Source organism: Cryptomeria japonica, chromosome 7, assembly GCF_030272615.1.
Source record: "Cryptomeria japonica chromosome 7, Sugi_1.0, whole genome shotgun sequence".
NCBI classification, from domain to species: Eukaryota; Viridiplantae; Streptophyta; class Pinopsida; order Cupressales; family Cupressaceae; genus Cryptomeria; species Cryptomeria japonica.
Window position 1 is genome coordinate 645,344,607 of NC_081411.1, and position 18,989 is coordinate 645,363,595.

The 18,989-nt window shown below is 35.6% G+C and overlaps 2 protein-coding genes, 2 non-coding genes and 1 pseudogene across 4 annotated transcripts; 2 read left to right on the forward strand and 3 right to left on the reverse strand.

The window, feature by feature from the left end:
* Positions 1–10,623: 10,623 nt before the first annotated feature.
* On the reverse strand, positions 10,624–10,707 carry TRNAY-GUA (transfer RNA tyrosine (anticodon GUA)). The gene has a single exon. It is a non-coding gene; the product is annotated as a tRNA-Tyr (tRNA).
* Positions 10,708–12,253: 1,546 nt separating this feature from the next.
* Positions 12,254–13,606, forward strand: LOC131856207 (photosystem II D2 protein). The gene has a single exon (XM_059207642.1). It carries the CDS (start codon positions 12,377–12,379, stop codon positions 13,436–13,438), a length of 1,062 nt encoding a protein of 353 aa, XP_059063625.1. The 5' UTR covers positions 12,254–12,376; the 3' UTR covers positions 13,439–13,606.
* A 2,003-nt stretch (positions 13,607–15,609) lies between these two features.
* On the forward strand, positions 15,610–15,682 carry TRNAM-CAU (transfer RNA methionine (anticodon CAU)). Its single transcript has one exon. It is a non-coding gene; the product is annotated as a tRNA-Met (tRNA).
* A 185-nt stretch (positions 15,683–15,867) lies between these two features.
* On the reverse strand, positions 15,868–18,417 carry LOC131031172 (NAD(P)H-quinone oxidoreductase subunit 2 A, chloroplastic). Its single transcript, XM_057962216.2, has 2 exons — positions 17,482–18,417; positions 15,868–16,790 (listed from the first exon to the last, which is right to left on the reverse strand). The coding sequence occupies exons 1-2, from the start codon at positions 18,201–18,203 to the stop codon at positions 16,034–16,036; spliced, it is 1,479 nt and encodes a 492-aa protein (XP_057818199.2). The 5' UTR covers positions 18,204–18,417; the 3' UTR covers positions 15,868–16,033.
* A 38-nt stretch (positions 18,418–18,455) lies between these two features.
* LOC131031168 (small ribosomal subunit protein uS7c-like) overlaps positions 18,456–18,989 on the reverse strand; it is a 2,533-nt pseudogene continuing 1,999 nt past the window's right edge.

Below are 18,989 nucleotides of genomic sequence, written 5' to 3' on the forward strand. Positions count from 1 at the left end.
AGATTAAGCTAGGAATGCATAGAAAGTGACAAAGATTCGCTTATAAACTGAGATAGGAATACAGTATGAAGCTGCGGACCTGGAATTAGCAGTAAAATGTCGATACGGCGCTGTCCTGCAAATTTGAGCAAAATTTGTCGAGACGATGGCGCCCGGCGCCACGGTCCTCCGAAAAATCCGCGAAACGAAGGGGGATCTGTTCGTCTTTGCACAAGGATTCCAGATCTTCAATTTCAGCCACGTACCTGCAACCTTGTTCTAAGGATGTTTGTATCCTTATGTGCGAAGGTATAGATGTTGTATGTTGTTGTAGTATGTTGTATGTAGTATGTAGTAAGTGATCTCCTCTTCAATGGTTGAATCCTTGTCTTGAATGCAACACTTAGCCTTGAATGGAGACTTGAAATGATTAATTGCTTGAAGGAATGCTTGAATGCTTGAATGCTTGAGTATAGTTTCCACGCCTTTTCCATCATATTGAATGAAAGAGGAAAATGTAGTTTATATACTTGTCAATTAGGGCTGATAGACTGATTTTCCCGACCTTAGGCCGACCAGCAAAGTTTATTTTCCAAATTGCAAACAAAAAGACCCGAAGTCCAAAGGAGACCAGGCCCAAAATAGGACCCAGGGACTAGGGCGCTGGGCGCTCTGGTCCCACCTCCCGGGACAGCAGGGTGCAAGGAGGTTCAGGCCAGGGTGCTTGAAAAATGCATTTTTCAATGTCATAATCAGGTTTCGGGGTCTCCATTCAGGTTGCATGTTGCGTCGCCATCGTGAAGACCGAAATGCAGTCGAAATTGCAAGTGTCACAATTTTAGGACGCTACATTTAGCCCCCACTTTAGCGGGAGTATGTATGCTCATACTTCCGGTAAAGTACAAGGAACAATCATTGAAAGACTTTCACCACGTCAAGGAGGCAAGATACACCAAGCCCCCAGTGGACTAAGGATCTTACGACTTTGATTGACAAAGTAAAAGGGAAGATCACGAGGGAGAACCATGACTGTCAGTAGTAAGGTTCCCTCACTATGAGTCATGCAAAAGGAATACCGAAAATTTTCAAGGCAAAGCTAAGTTCGCCAAGAAATTTTCAAGTATCTTGAAAAGATATGAACGAGATGTATGCCCCCCTATGTTAAAGCGATCGCACACGCCTCACCGGGGGTGATTGCTTTAAGGTAGTGATACATATAAGAAATGAGAAAGGAAAGGAGCACGTTATCACAAGGATTTAGCCCCCAAGTGTGAGATAAACCCAAGGATAATAGACACAAAACACAAAGCACGAGGTGACTTCGCTTTCCTCGATGTCAGTATGCTGTATGATAATTCATGTATATCATATGTATGTATGCATAATTGTTCTTCATTCCCCAATCAAGGAAGGTCACCTAGAAGAAGGCAACACATGTGTCTTTTGAGTCAACATGAGAGAGACCAAAAGAGATCTCAATGCTTTGCATCGTCCTCAAGTAGACAACACTAAGGACAACAAATAGAAGAATGAGAATAACGTATAGAAGAAGTAACACAAGAGAGGAGGAGAGAATCTGCTATGCTAATGTAACTACTCTAGCACGTCATCTACCCCCCCGATCTTGCTGATCAATGTTTCGGGAAGGCAGGGAACACGCTAGAGGAGGAACATTCAACACAGTAGATGGAGCTATCACAAGATCCAAACAAGGGCTATGTTCATGTTCCAAGCCACATTGTTCTTGTCTAGGAGCTAGGATAAGTGCTTTAGAAAATTCATTAGATAAATGGTTATCAATATCAACAAGTTCATATTCACTATCAGAAGCAAGAGGAATAACATTTTCATCTATAGCATCATCAAGATTTATAAAAATGGGGTCTTTAATTCGCACAGGATCAAGACCATCATGCATCTTATGTTTTGGAGATTTTGGAGAAAATGGAATAATGCTTGTTGAAGGTGTTTTTGGGGATTGCAAAGTTTGAGCTCTAAGACGACGCTTTCGCTGGCGTTCACGTGCAGAACGATTTCGTCTAGTCTTAGTAGGAAGTGAAGAAGATTGAGGAGGAGGAATATTCTCATCCTTATCACTTGGGTGTTTTGGTTGTGGTCTCTTAGGCTGGATAATAGGAGAAGAAGAAGGTCTCTTCTCTCTATAAAAAGAAGGAGGAGGGACTGCTCCATATAAAGGAGGAATATTTGGTTTAGGAAGAAGACCAAGTCCATCATGACGAGGAGGGATAGGTCTACTTTTAGGAAGTTTATTAGATATAGACATAGTCACATCCATAGGATGGGTTGGGAATCTTCTTGAGGAAAGACATTAGTTTTATCTTTCAAACGAAGAACTTCCTTCTCAAGAACAATAGGAATATCAAGTTTAGGTGTTCTAGGTTCACTTAAAGATAGAATCATATCTGTTTTCCATTTTTGATAAGATTTGAAAAGATGATCGCTTCGCGGAGGAAGAGATTGGAATTGTTTAGGCCAAAAGTAATCAAGAGGAACGCTAGAAGTTCTTTCAGTTGGTTTAAAGAGACTATGATTGACAGTAACAACTTCACCATTATGGGGAAATTTCAAACACTTATGAATAGGAGAAGCAATAGCTTTCATGGAAGATAGCCAAGGATAGCCAAGCTTCACACGAAATTGTTCGGAAGATGGAATAATAGCAAAGTTCACATCAAGGGATTTGTTATGGACCTCAATAGGAAATGTAATAGAACCAATTGCAGGAGAAGAAAATGCATCAAATAGTTTCACAATCACATCTGTTTTGTCATATATCACTTGATTCAATTGCAAAGTAAAAAGAAATTCTTCAGTAATAACATTAACCATGCACAAAGGATCAATAAGTACTCCACGGCAAGGTGTATTCTTGACTTTTGCAACTATGTATAAAGGACCATCAGGTGCCCTAATGGTTTCACTGGAATCAAATGTGATGGAAGGTTCCTTAGGGATTTTTTGCTGCTCAACAAAGTTAATCACATTTGGAGTCATAGACACAAGATCATCAGGTGAGACAGAGGAATCAGTAGTATCAATCGCATTAGAGGTATGAGAAGGCAATGGATCAGTGAAAATCTGAAGATTTTGATTAGGAGGAGCTACAGATGTATTGCCTTTATCATTCACTCCAGAAACAGAAATAGTATTATTATCAATCAAATCTTGAATTTTACCCTTTAAAGAAAAACATTTTTTAGTATCATGCCCAGGCTGACGATGAAATTGACAAAAAGCTTTGTTATCAAAATAAGGTGAAGTAATCTTTGTAGGATAAATTTGCCTTATAGGAGGAAGAGTAAGCACATTTTGTTCCAATAACTTATTCATAATACTATGCAATGATTCATTCAAAGGAGTATACTTTCTTTCTTTCTTGAAAAATTTAGAAATAGGAGGCACACCTGATGCTGCATTCACATTGTTGTTGATGATTTTTTCATTGAATTTGATGGAATCTCTGTTCAGTTTAAACTTCCCAAATGGTTGTTGACTGCTATCACCCTTATCACTCGGAGCCATAGGATGTGATTGTTCCATTTGACTCACAGTCAGTTGATAATTGTGAAGAGTTGCACACAACTGTTGGAAAGAAGTAAACTCAGAAAACAGAAGTTTGTCTCGAATATCTTTTTGTAAATTAGAAATAAAGATTCTTTGAATATCATTGTCAGGCACTGGAAAAGAAATTTGAGCATACAAATGCTTATATCTACCAATGAAATCAGTCACTTTTTCTTTAACACCTTGTTTACAATGCATTAAATCAATCAAAGTAACTTTAGGACTTATACTATTTTGAAATTGTTGAATGAAAGCATTTGCAAGTTGTTCAAAAGAAGTAATAGAATAAGAAGGCAATGAGCAATACCATTGTAGGGCTTTGTCTCTTAATGTTCTAGTGAATAGTTTTGCAAGCAACCTTTGGTCATAAGCAAAATCGGTACAAATTGTTTGAAAAGTCTTAACATGTGTTAGAGGATCACCCTTACCATTATAAAGCTCCAAATGTGGAATTTCAACATGTTTAGGGGGAATAGCTCGAACAATGTCAAGAGAAAGTGGGCTCGCAACATCAAATGTGGGCACACTAAACTTAGATTGATTCATAGAGGCAATTTGTTGCTGTAAAGAAGAGACAGTTTGTGCAAGATTGTTAATGGTCGCTTCAGTCGAAGAGTTCATATTAGATGTGTTAGATTGAGATGGAGGTGTTATGTTATTGAAAGAAGGTAAAGAGTAAGGTGGTGGGACCCTATGATAATTAGTCATAGGAGATGATTGGACAGGAGGAACACTACAAGGAGGAATGGAATGGTCAAATGAATTGCCCCCTTGCGTCATGTTCATTTGTGGAGATATAATAGGGACACTCATTGAAGGAGTGAATGAAGAAATCGGATTGAACGAAAGAAGAGGGTTAATTGAAGAAGAGGGATTGCCCCCATGACTGGTGATCACAGGAGGAATGTCTTGTATAGAAGTAGCCATTATGTTTGATGTAAAGGTAGGTATGCTAGCAATAGAAGTCATCAAAGGAATAGAATGATTGTCTTGAGTAGGAGGTTGTGTATAACCCAAATTTTCAGCACAACTCTTCATAGGCATCACATTCGAATCCACAATGTGTGCAATACCACGCAAAATATCAATTCCATTCTTATCACTTTGAAGCATACATTTTAGACCCTCAATTAAAGGAAGAGCTTGACTATCGGGATACTCATGAGACATCCATTGGTGAAAATCGTCAAATTGGTTATCCAATTTCGAAAGTTGTTCTACAGAAACCTCATGGAGAGCTTCTTCATCATTAGGAGGATTAGAGGAATTACCCATGTCCTCGTTAAAAAGGCTATTCAAATTAGGTTCCATCTCCTCGGTAATTAAACCTCGAAAAGACTTAATTCTACGGCTTCGTCTAACGGGAATAGTGTAAATAGGGCTTATTGTTGTAAAACTCATGCACTAGAAAGAGAGAGAAGATTTTGAATTTAGAGGTAGCAATTTTCAGTAAAATCAGCCAATCTTCCAGATTTAAGCTGTTAAATGCAATCACGACAATCTCCCAAAATTTCAGAAAAAATGTCCGGGACCGTGGCGCTCGGAGTGCAACACGGTCCTTGCAACTTTTTTCGAAATTTGCAGGGATGAAAGGTATGATGATTTTAGAGCTAATCTGAAAAAATTGAGTGATTTTACAATCTGTAGATAGGCCAAATTAAAGTTGCAATCTCAAAATTGAACCCTACCCAGATTGTCGAAAAATGCAAAATTTGAATTTTGAAAAAGAGAGGGAAACTGAAATTTTGAATTTTATGATTTTAGAGGGAATGTCAAAAGCAATGCAAGTTTTGAAATTTAAGAATTGACTCAATTTCACGCAAAATTCAATTTTGAAAGTGGAAATTAAAGTTGTTGTAATTAAGCATTTAATTTCAAAAGTCACAAATTGTAAGAATTTGAATAAAGCACTGAAATTTCGAATGAATGCAAACACACTTTTCAGATTTAGGACAGTAAGAACACAATTTTGACACAAAATTTCAGTTTCAATGATTTTTGAATGTTTAAAAGCCTTAATCCAAGCAATCACAAGACCAACTTTGACTGTAATTTTGAAGGTGTTAAAATTGATAAAATCAGCCAAAATTCTGGATTTTAGCAGGAAAATACAGTAAGATCTCGCTCCCGAAATTTCGGAAAAAATGTCGGGGACGATGGCGCTCGGAGTGCACACGGTCCTCGCAACTTTTTTCCAAATTTTCAGGGATGAAAGATATTGTGATTTTATTGCGGAATCCAAAGTTACAGCTGATTTGGAGATGTTTCAATCAGTGAAATTGTCAGACAAAGGTTGAATCAAGAGGGTTTTAAAAATTAGGGTTTTGACACTTAACCACTTAATTTTCAAAATTAAAGCATAGATATGAATTGATAATTTGTAATAGAAGGGTAGATCTGAAACAAGCATTAACATTTAGACATTTCACAAGTTCAATTACTAAAAAGAAAATTTAGGGTTTTTATGCAATCAACCTCTAAAATTTGCAAAAGATCAAACATGGAAATGTAATCAAGGAATCCAATTTTCAGATCTAACCATGAATAATCAGAAAGGATGTTCACGTCGGGTTCACCAAAATGTAAAGCAGAAAATCACGATCGAACCCTAGTTGCTCTCCCCTCTTCCAACTCCAAGGAGAGAGAAGGGAGGTTCACTAGGGTTGATGGTTTTCACTTAGGGGAGAGACTTTACATTCAAAAGAGGTGTTGAAACCCACAAGATCCAATCCCATGCAATGCAAGATTGGATGCTAAATGAGTTTCAAGGGTTAAGACAGCAAGGCTACCCTCTTTTGTAAAGAATGTTGATAGGAAGATTAAGCTAGGAATGCATAGAAAGTGACAAAGATTCGCTTATAAACTGAGATAGGAATACAGTATGAAGCTGCAGACCTGGAATTAGCAGTAAAATGTCGATACGGCGCTGTCCTGCAAATTTGAGCAAAAGTTGTCGGGACGATGGCGCCCGGCGCCACGGTCCTCCGAAAAATCCGCAAAACGAAGGGGGATCTATTCGTCTCTGCACAAGGATTCCAGATCTTCAATTTTAGCCGCGTACCTGCAACCTTGTTCTAAGGATGTTTGTATCCTTATGTGTGAAGGTATAGATGTTGTATGTTGTTGTAGTATGTTGTATGTAGTATGTAGTAAGTGATCTCCTCTTCAATGGTTGAATCCTTGTCTTGAATGCAACACTTAGCCTTGAATGGAGACTTGAAATGATTAATTGCTTGAAGGAATGCTTGAATGCTTGAATGCTTGAGTATAGTTTCCATGCCTTTTCCATCATATCGAATGAAAGAGGAAAATGTAGTTTATATACTTGTCAATTAGGGCTGATAGACTGATTTTCCCGACCTTAGGCCGACCAGGAAAGTTTATTTTCCAAATTGCAAACAAAAAGACCCGAAGTCCAAAGGAGACCGGGCCCAAAATAGGACCCAGGGACCAGGGCGCTGGGCGCCATGGTCCTGGGGGACCAGGGCACTAGGCGCCTTGGTCCTGAAGGACCAAGGCACTGGGCGCTCTGGTCCCACCTCCCGGGACAGCAGGGTGCAAGGAGGTTCAGGCCAGGGTGCTTGAAAAATGTAGTTTTCAGTGTCGTAATCAGGTTTCGAGGTCTCCATTCAGGTTGCGTGTTGCGTCGCCATCGTGAAGACTGAAATGCAGTCGAAATTGCAAGTGTCACAATTTTAGGATGCTACAAAAATATATACCGATGGAACATACTCTATCAGGAAGACTTTGCTTATCGGTATGTTTCATTTCAGATTACCCCGATACCCGATGAAGGAGCGGACTGATTGAGCAAACCAAAGACACTATCGAGAAGAGTCATGGCAATGAAGCCGGTTGCATCAGTATAACCAAAGAAATTAGTATGTGTTACTTTGAGCCACCCGATGCTCAAAGAAATCATCAGTGAAACATATACCGATGGAACATACTCTATCGAAAAGACTTTTCTTATTGGCATGCTTCATTTTGGATTACTCTGATACCCGATGAAGGAGCAGACTGATTGAGCGAAGTGAAGACACTATCGGGAATACTCATGGTGATGAAGCCGATTGCATCGGGAAGATCTATGCTAATGGTGAAGCCCATTAGGGAAACAATGCCTATTGCAATAACGCTAAATGAGCTCACCCGACGCTCGATGAGGAGGAAAAGGAGTCATTGGCTTAGGGTATCCCGATAAGATAAAGTAAGATGTCAAAGAAGATAAAGGGATGTTCAGAGAGTGCCAAAAGGGAAATATTCATCGGGGAGACATATGTCGACGAGCCGTTGTCATATCAAAATTCAAAACTGGAATTTTTAAAAGTATTCTATTTAATACTTGCAGTAGATGCATCTATGGTTTGCACAAGGCAAATTTTATGAGAAGTTTGTTATTGCAAAATAATACGAAGGAACTAGAAATTACCTTGTCTAAATACTACGCTGGTGAAAGAAGAATACACAGATAGAATACATTGTCCCTTTTAAAAATAGAGCAAAGGATTGTAATTGCAGAAATGGAAACTTCAAGTTCAACAGGAAAGAAGAGGGCAGCCAAGAGCCCTGACTCTAAGGCAAAGAAAGGAAAAACTGAAGAGGTGCCTCCAGTCAGGAAGTTAAACCAAGACATGATAGACCAAATGCAGGCACCCGACACAAAATCCAAAAGGTTGAAGTAGCATCTACCGAGGAGAGACCAATTAGAAGACAAGTACAGAGAGGTCAAAGATGTCTGGACCAAGGTAAGGGGACATGAATTGTTTATGTTCCACTATTTGAGAAGGAGCAAGGATATGTCGCTCTGTAATCCTTGGATGAAAAATTTAGGTAAGCTAACAATCCCCAATGTTTTTGTAAACATAAGATTGCTAGAGGTTTTGGTGAGGAATTATAATTCGGTGAAGAAGTGTATTTAGCTCCCAAATGGGGAAGCATTTATTAGAATTTCTGCGGGTACCATAAATGTGGTTTTCAATTTAGACCCCAGCCCTGATAAGACCTTGTCCTTTCGGGAGTTGGAGGAAGAATGCCTCAGAATGGACACTACATATACCGGCTGGAAAATTTCCATTCACAAGAGGCAGGCAGAAAATTTAATAGAGGAAGATGGGCCACCAAAATTTGTGTAGAAGAAGTAGTACAAAAGAAAAAGGAAAGGAAAATTTTTCGTTTGTACTACTTCTTCTCAAAAAAAAATATCTATTCTTAACCCCTATTACTTTTTTTTTTTACTGAGGATCTAGATGAATTCTAGATGATCAGTAATCACTGTACTTCAGCTTGACTCGTCGTTTTTACGTAAATGATAAGTAGAAAAGCAGTAGGAAATCCAATGAACAATGCAATAGCAATAAATGCGAGATTATTTACTTCCATGATTGATTTTCCCTTCGTTTTACAATAACTCGAGATTTGATCTCATAGAGTATCTCATTTTTTTGTCAAAAAAAATGGATTGAATCCATGGAGTAATTCCATCAATAGGATCAATCTGAGTAACGGAATTGAGCGGATTTGATGAATTCTTCAATATCAATTAATTAGTATAACATACTATTATCTCTTGTTCATATCGGATTTAGTAATACGGTCCCTAATGGATCGATCCCACCGTCTTATTAGTATAGTTCCAAGGTTTGACTCAATTCAATTTTATCGTTAGTAACAAATAACATCAGACATGCAAATTAAATTTGATTAATGAATCAAGTCTTTGTCTCAATCAAATATTTAGATGTTAATAACGATCCAACCTTTGCCTATTCGAGGATCAGAAAAGTATCATAAAGATTGCTCTGATGGATTATACTGATTGATTTGTTATTTTAATAGGACTAACTAATAATTAAAAACTTACCTTCATTAGAAAAAATCCCCCTCGCAATACGGGGATATAATAATAGATAAAACGAAAAAAAAGAATGAATTCTTTTGTTTGGGTGAGAAAGGTGCCGAAGCTTTTACCTTATTTTAGAGAACAAATCACTGGGGGTAACTGGGGCTAAAAAAAGGGGGAGGGGGTACAAAGTCCTAGTGATGTTGTTGATGCGAATCGTCCGAGTTATTCACTCAATAAATACATAATGAATTTCTGTTCTGAAGATGTTTTTGAAAAATTGGCCATAATATGGTTGCTTCCTTTTTAATTAGCAGCCATCCTCTATTATAATATCCATTCAAATTTTGTAAAAAAAAAACTTTGGCTCGCTAAAGGTATTTCATTTTCATTTTCAAAATTATCAATATATTAGAAAAAAGGACAACCTTTTTTTCTAATATATTGATAAGTTCAATCAATCTAAGTCGATTGAAACCCTGAAAAGGGTAATTATTTCTTTTTTCTTTTTGCCCAAAATTATCTTATCCTAAGATAAGACCATGACCCTGGAATGAGCAGAATTCTTTGAATAGTAAAAGAAATAGAATTGAATTCTTATTTTAAGGATAATTAATTGGAATCTTTTTTATTTATTTAAAATAATGAAAAAACGTTCTTTTCGTTTCTGAAAAACGGGGAACTAGCAAATTTGAAATATTTTATTTATTTCCGAGCAAACAAAAATATGAGAGATGACCGCAGAGCATAGAGCTATACGCAGTATGGATAAAAGAGGATTGCAGATCTATGCTGATAGATCGGTGGTATAATCCACATTCAAAATGTGAAAAAAAAGAAATAATCAAATCTATTCTAGTCTACTCTCTTTTCCTTTTTTGCTCTTGTTTGGGGCAGGGATCGCTCAAACAATTGTTCAATTTATTGAATCGGGACTGACGGGGCTCGAACCCGCAACTTCCGTCTTGACAGGGCGGTACTCTAACCAATTGAACTACAATCCCACTAGGTACAGTTTATTTACTAATTAGTCATAGTAATTCAACTGTGCCAGGTCGATAAAACAGGTTGTAAAACTTTTCTATTTCAAATATTCCGAAAGTATCTGTTCGTTCCGATTCTTTCTATATCGAGTATACGGGATTCAAAAACCAATTACCTTTTTTACCAATATCAATAGATTGGTATCAATCTCAATCTATTGATCAACTTGGTATTGGGCCGAGCTGGATTTGAACCAGCATAGGCATATTGCCAACGAATTTACAGTCCGTCCCCATTAGCCACTCGGGCATCGACCCAGGAAAAAATGGGAAGTAATTATAATACCTAATTAGGTATTATAATTACTTTCCTAGCCTAGTACCCCTAGGGGAAATCGAATCCCCATTGCCTCCTTGAAAGAGAGATGTCCTGGGCCACTAGACGATAGGGGCCTACTTATTGTCATAATATTCAAATCCCTAGGAATTTGTCAATAAAAAGAATCTTTCTTCATATTCATTATTGAATATTCTTCTTGCATTGTCAGGATCAGCAATATAACTATATATAGCTATATTCTATTATATAGACACATATATATATGTATTAATATATACACCCCATTAGATTATTCATATCTACGAATACATGGTAAGGTGTAAGTCATCGGTTCAAGCCCGATAAAGGGCTCTTGCAATAAAGCCCAGTGTTCATTTTGAATATTTGATTAAGACAAAAAAGCTGCAATAAAAAAAAATATCTGTCATGATGATTTTTTTGTTATAACGGAATAGAATATGTAATAGAATTGAGGACAACTAATGTAGAATTTTTTTTTTAGATCTAGCTTTTTATTTCCTTTATCTTGCTGCTGATAAAACGAGGAATAGTACAAGATTAGGCATAATCTAGTTCACTTTCGTAATTTTGATTTAAGAATAATAATTGAAATTATTAATACTTAATTTCAATTTCAATTACTAGAATATTCTTACTTTTTTCTATTAATTATTTCGCATTAAAATAAAGTCAATAAAAATGAGAAGTAAGTGAACCTAACCCATTAACTGATTAATATATAAGTTATTCTGATATTGAAAATTAAGGTAGATTTTGAAAGTGAACCTTTCTCAATCACTTGAAATTATTCAAAATTTTCATATTTGGTTGTTAATTGGATATTCTGTCGAATGATTTTTTTATTTCCGAAAAAATGGATATGTAAGTCTAAATTCTAGATGGAATTATTTGTCCTTTTCTCTTTAATAGCATAATTCGATTATGATGTACCAAACATTCTTATATTAATGTACTAGACATTTTACTTTGGTCATTCTACCGGTGGAAAATAGATTGGAATTGAGATATAAAAAAAGATAAGAAAAGGTAAATGGTAAACAAAGGAACTGTTCATTTTTCATTATACTCAAATAGTATCCCTTTTTTTACTTATGAATTGAATAAAGGGAAAGGAACGAATAGAGTTCTTTCCTCTAGCTCTATGAGCTAGAAATAATATCTATTCCTATTTATTCATAGAAATAATGTAGTAGTAAAAAACATAGAGATTCATAAAGTATTTAGAAATGTTACTATGAGTAAGATTCAAGACGTAATAATATTCAATAGAATAGATATTGTGAATAATCTCTAGTGAAGAGCAGGGAGGAAGAAAAGCTAACTTGCTTTTCCGGCATTCTGTTGATATTTATTACATTCAGAAGATAATTTTTGGAAAATAAAAAAAGGGAATAGAAACAACTTCGGATTATCATGCATTTACTTATATTGTATTAGTTCGGTTTAACTGAATAAAATCTGTGCCCTGAATAAAATCTGTGCCAATAAGGAATCTTCGAAACCCGATTTATTGAAAGGGATGATGGATGAAAAATTGTTCATAAATATACAAAACAACGTATACCCTTTGATTCTATCAGATAGGGTGCTCGGAAAAGGTTGGAATAGTTAAATAGGAGGATTACTATGACTATAGCCCTTGGAAAGTCTTCCAAAGAGGAACAAACTTTATTTGATATTATGGATGACTGGCTACGCAGAGACCGTTTTGTTTTTGTGGGTTGGTCCGGTCTATTGCTTTTTCCTTGTGCTTATTTTGCGCTAGGCGGATGGTTCACGGGTACAACTTTTGTGACTTCGTGGTATACTCATGGATTGGCCAGTTCCTATTTGGAAGGTTGTAATTTTTTAACTGCTGCAGTTTCTACGCCTGCTAATAGTTTAGCACATTCTTTGCTGCTATTATGGGGTCCTGAAGCACAAGGAGATTTTACTCGTTGGTGTCAATTAGGTGGTCTATGGGCTTTCGTTGCTCTTCATGGTGCTTTTGGTCTAATAGGCTTCATGCTACGCCAATTTGAACTTGCTCGATCTGTACAATTACGACCTTATAATGCAATTGCGTTCTCTGCTCCGATTGCTGTTTTTGTTTCCGTATTCTTGATCTATCCATTAGGCCAGTCTGGTTGGTTTTTTGCGCCTAGTTTCAGCGTAGCAGCTATTTTTCGATTTATCCTCTTTTTTCAAGGTTTTCATAATTGGACCTTGAATCCATTTCATATGATGGGAGTTGCCGGAGTATTGGGTGCTACTCTTCTATGTGCTATTCACGGTGCTACCGTGGAAAATACTTTATTTGAAGACGGTGATGGTGCAAATACATTCTGTGCTTTTAACCCAACTCAAGCCGAAGAGACTTATTCTATGGTCACTGCGAACCGTTTCTGGTCTCAAATTTTTGGGGTTGCTTTTTCCAATAAACATTGGTTACATTTCTTCATGTTATTTGTGCCGGTGACCGGTTTATGGATGAGTGCCATTGGAGTAGTTGGCCTAGCTCTAAACTTACGTGCTTATGATTTTGTTTCTCAGGAGATTCGTGCAGCGGAAGATCCTGAATTTGAAACTTTTTATACAAAAAATATTCTTTTGAACGAAGGTATTCGTGCTTGGATGGCGGCTCAGGATCAGCCTCATGAAAACCTTATATTCCCTGAGGAGGTTCTACCCCGTGGAAACGCTCTTTAATGGAACTCTAACTTTAGCTGGTCGTGACCAAGAAACCACTGGTTTCGCTTGGTGGGTTGGTAATGCCCGACTTATTAATTTGTCAGGCAAATTACTTGGGGCTCATGTGGCTCATGCCGGATTAATTGTATTCTGGGCTGGAGCAATGAATCTATTTGAAGTGGCTCATTTTGTACCGGAAAAACCTATGTATGAACAAGGATTGATTTTACTTCCCCATCTAGCGACTCTAGGATGGGGAGTCGGTCCTGGTGGGGAAATCGTGGACACTTTTCCCTATTTTGTATCCGGGGTACTTCACTTAATTTCTTCTGCAGTTTTAGGCTTCGGTGGTATTTATCACGCACTAATTGGACCCGAAACTTTAGAAGAATCTTTTCCATTTTTTGGTTATGTATGGAAAGATAGGAACAAAATGACCACAATTTTAGGTATTCACCTAATCTTGCTAGGTGTTGGTGCTTTTCTCCTAGTGTTTAAGGCTTTGTATTTTGGTGGCATATATGATACTTGGGCTCCCGGCGGTGGAGATGTAAGAAAAATTACGAACCTTACGCTTAACCCAAGTACTATATTTGGTTATTTACTTAAATCCCCTTTTGGAGGGGAGGGATGGATTGTTAGCGTTGACAATCTAGAAGATCTAATTGGAGGACATGTGTGGTTAGGTTCCATTTGTATCTTCGGTGGTATCTGGCACATCTTAACAAAACCTTTTGCGTGGGCTCGCCGCGCGTTTGTATGGTCCGGAGAAGCTTACTTATCGATTCATAAAGGTTTTCAGGTTCTTTTTCAGGTTCCCAATATTCGTTTGGAATCGAATTAAAAGATGAATCAATCTCCCATTCGACGCCATTCGATTCCTTCTCCGAAGGACTTTCCCAACTTATTGTTTCTTGCTTCTCAGATATTCTATCATCTATCTGATTCAGATTTGTGTTAGAACTTGATAAAATCCAAACATGTTCTTTTGGATTGAGCAAGCAACGTTGATATCTCCTTTTGCCTTTTGGCAAAGACATAAAAAGATGCGGAACAAGCAACAAATTTTTCTTTCTAGCCCCAAAATGTTGTACAGATGGAAATATCTTCATCAAATTATATGATGATTTGTCTCTTTCAATTAAAGCTCGAGTATTTAAAAAATAGAAAAGTAATGGTAATGCTATTATCATTACAGCTTTTATTGCTTGCCCTTTTAAAATAAATATACGTATATCCTGTATAAGTAATGTACTAAGAATCCGAAAGTCAAAAAGCTTAACAACACTTTCTCGACCAGAAAATATTTGACTTAGCAATCTCACCAAATTGGATTCGTTCCATGGAACGAATATTTCCATCATGTTATCTTTCAATTTCGACTGAACGCTAAAGAACCAAACTATTTCTCGGTTCTTTCCAATAGGGTCCGTAGACCACGGGTTCTCATGTTTTTTCATAGAGTTTTTTTGTATTGTAAATAATATAATGTAATTTTGTAAATGATAGAATGTGATTATTACTAATCAAATTGAATTATAATAAGAAAGACGCAGTTAATGCAACTTATTCAACTAACTTTGTGCAATTAATTTGTACAAAAAAAGTTCTTGTTATTTATAGAATAGATAGAGGCGAAGACGATTTGTCTCCCCTGTGATTATTACTAATCAAATTGAATTATAATAAGAAAGATGCAGTTAATGCAACTTATTCAACTAACTTTGTGCAATTAATTTGTACAAAAAAAGTTCTTGTTATTTATAGAATAGATAGAGGCGAAGACGATTTGTCTCCCCTGTTTACAGAGAGAGAGTTTAATTAGTAAACAATGCAATATTTAAACATTAATAATAATACCTACAGAAGAGAGGAAGATTTTTTGTGGATACTTTTTTTAAAAGGGCAAAAAATAGATAGGTATCTATTATACGAAACCAAACATACCAAAAATAAAATAGGATTTTTAGACCCTATTTAGAACGATACTTCTTTCATTCAATTTTCATTAATTTAAGAATCTCTATTTGTACCCCCCAATTAGATCTTATCTATCTGTATTGTTCCTTTAATTAGCATTTTATCCTATAGAAATTGCTAACAATCCCAAATCTCTTTCTTATTGAAAATTAGAAACATAAATTAGAATTCAATTTAAAATCAACTTTTTTTATTTCTGCTTTACCATGGCATCCATGGCTGAATGGTTAAAGCACCCAACTCATAATTGGGAAGTCGCGGGTTCAATTCCTGCTGGATGTACTACAATAAAAAGTTATTGTGCTCTGCTCACAATAACTTTTAGATGAAAGAACAAGGTTATCTCGATTCAATTAAGTGTCGAGATTAGATTATCTACGTCCATGTTTTTGTAATTCTTTTCTATTTAAAATAGAACAGAATTACAAATATTTTATTTACGCACATTTGAATGACTTTTTCTCATAATGAAAATGTATATTTATGGTACAAAATGAACTTCTAATTTAACGATCAAGTTGATTTTGTAATTAGAAGTTCATCTGATAATTTAAGCCTATTCCCTGCAATTTTAAGAATATGAGGGCAATTCTTACTTTTTTCAGTAAGTAGAAGATTTATAGAAATAAATTTCTAAAATAATGTATCCTGGGCAATTGCAACAATTGGATTCATTACTATTCCCAGTAAAGTAGATGCCATTACACATACAATCATACTAAATTCGATAGAATTTTTTGAGATTGAAGAAGATAATCTATAATTTTGCACGTAGGGAGTTATTTCTTTGTTTCTTTCAGTCATTAATAACTTAATTATTTTCAGATAATAATATATTGAAATAACACTCATAAAGAGCCCTATCGAAACTAATAAATAGGAACCTGCTTGCCATCCACACCAGAATAGATAAAGTTTTCCAAAAAAGCCTGCTAATGGAGGAATACCTCCTAGAGATAGTAGACATAAAGATAAAGACAAAGCTGAAAAAGGGTCTTTCATATATAATCCTGCGTAATCCCGAATGTTATCTATTCCTGTACGTAGACTGAATAATACAATACAAGCAAAAGTTCCTAAATTCATAAAAATATAGAGCAGCATATAAGTTATCATACTTGCATATCCATTATTTGAGTCTCTATCAATTATTCCAATAAGGATATATCCAATTTGACCTATCGATGAATATGCAAGCATACGTTTTATGCTTGTTTGAGTAATAGCAATTAAATTTCCTAATATCATGCTAAGAATAGCTAATATTTCCAAAAGAAGATGCCATTCGTTCAATGAGAAATAAAAAATAATATCAAAAATTCTAGTGGCTAAAGCTGAAGCAGCTACTTTTGAAATAACAGAAATAAAAGCAACGACTGGAGTGGGGGAGTTAGAGTCGAAAAGAGGAATTCCCCCTCCTTTCTCTCATTCAGAACCGTGCATGAGACTTTCTTCTCGCATGGCTCCTAAGTGATAAAAAAGATTAGTGGATTCTCTCTTTTTTATTACCTTCCTCGTGTATGTATAAGATTGAATCTATTCAATTGATAGAATAGAATCGCTAATCCTTAACTTTCCGAGGAATCCTTACTCAGTGGTTATTATGGTAAATCCTTTTTTTTTTTTTTTTAAGTTCAGCAGTTATGAAAGAATTAAAAATAAAAAATAAAACCATCTGATTTAAATCGTTCTGAATAGTCATGCGATGCTCATCTTAGGGTAATCTTTTTGTCGACGGATGCCTTCTTTTTTACACTCGTAGTTTTTGAAGAATGAAAACTTACTATGTAGCATCTACGTAAAGAATAAAAATATTGTACACATCATTAATCTGATCCTTTGTAAAAACTACCCGTAATAACTAACTTGTAAAAGCTATTTGTTGATTCAATCAAACAATTTAGTTTGTTTCTTACTTTGCTTTACCTTAATTGAATTCAATTTAATTTTTGGTAAAAGTGATGTCTTAGCCCAAGTGGGAATAACAGTCTTTTTTCCACATGTCTATAGAGTTTTTATAAATAGAAACATCTCTAAAAAAGAGATTTAGAAATGTCATAATTTGTAAAATGAATCGCACTCCTTCATATACATCGGGGGTCCATTGATGAAAAGGAACTAGGGAAAGCTTGAATGCAATTCCTACCGTTATAGATAGAAGTGCAATCCAAATTCCTGGAGAGTTATACATTTGTGTATTTATAAGACCATTGGCTATTTCTTGAAGTTCAATCTCTCCTCCAGATAGACCATATAGCCAAGAAAGGCCATAAGCAAGAATGGAAGAACTTGTTCCACCCATAAGTAAATATTTCATAATAGCCTCATTAGACCGTACATCTCTTTTGGTATATCCAGATAATAGATAAGAACATAGACTTAAACATTCTAAAGATACGAAGATAGTTGTTAAATCATTAGCACCACATAAAAACATTCCTCCTAGAGTAGTTGTTAATATGAAAAGCAAAAACTCTGTTACAGCCATTTCTGTACATTGAATGTATTCCACGGATAGAGGAATACATAAAGTGGAACATAATAAAATTAGAAACCGAAATATTTTATTAAAATTGTTTGTTTGGAAATTACCAAAAAAACTGATTGTAGGTTCTTCTCTGCATTGAAATAGCAAAAAGGCTGTGCTTAGCACTAAACTGGTTAAAGAGATGAAATAAAACCAAGTTGTCTTTTTCTGATCAGAAATGAAGTCGATCACTAGAAGAAGGAATAGGCCGAAAATCAGGATACATTCTGGAAAAATGGAACTTCCATAGAAGAGAAGCAAATGAAATTCTTTCATAAAAATGATTTAAAAGTATTAATTGAAAATGAGTTTTTCATTTTGTCCGGATCATAATTTAGTAACTTCAATGAATCTTCAAGCAACATTTTCTTTCATTTACATTTCTATAAACCTGATGAATAAGATTGAATATTCATCCATAATCTCCTTATTATCATTTATCTACGATTTATTTTTCATTCTTCTTTTCCTTTCGTTTTCGTTCCAATAAAAGAAAATTTGGATAAATTTTGACAAAGTAAGTTTTCTTTTATTGGCCAGAATGCAACAAATCTGTGGATCTATTTATATAGTTAGTGGGTTAATGGTAATGCGCAAAAGCTTTATTGGATTCTGCCATTTTATGAATCTCCTCCTTCTTGCGTATAGCATTGCCTTTCTCTCTGGCAGCATCCATTATTTCGTAACTCAATTTGAAATGCATATTTCGACCAGAACGTTTTCTGGATGATTCTAATAACCAACGAATAGCAAGTATTTTTCCTTCTTTCTTTTTTATTTCAATGGGAACTTGATAAGTGGATCCACTTACACGTCTTGATTTTACTATCAATTTGGGAGTTAATTTTTGTATTGCTTGACGTAGAACAATTAGTGGATTTTTCTCTGTTTTTTGTTGAATCTTTTTTAGAGATTGATAAAAAATTCGATAAGCTAATGATTTTTTTTCCGTGTTTAAGAATACGGTTAACGACCATGTTAACTAATCGATTATGATAAATTGGATCAAATTTCTCAATTTTCTTTTCTACAGTACTTTGGCGTGACATGAGTGTGAAAAAG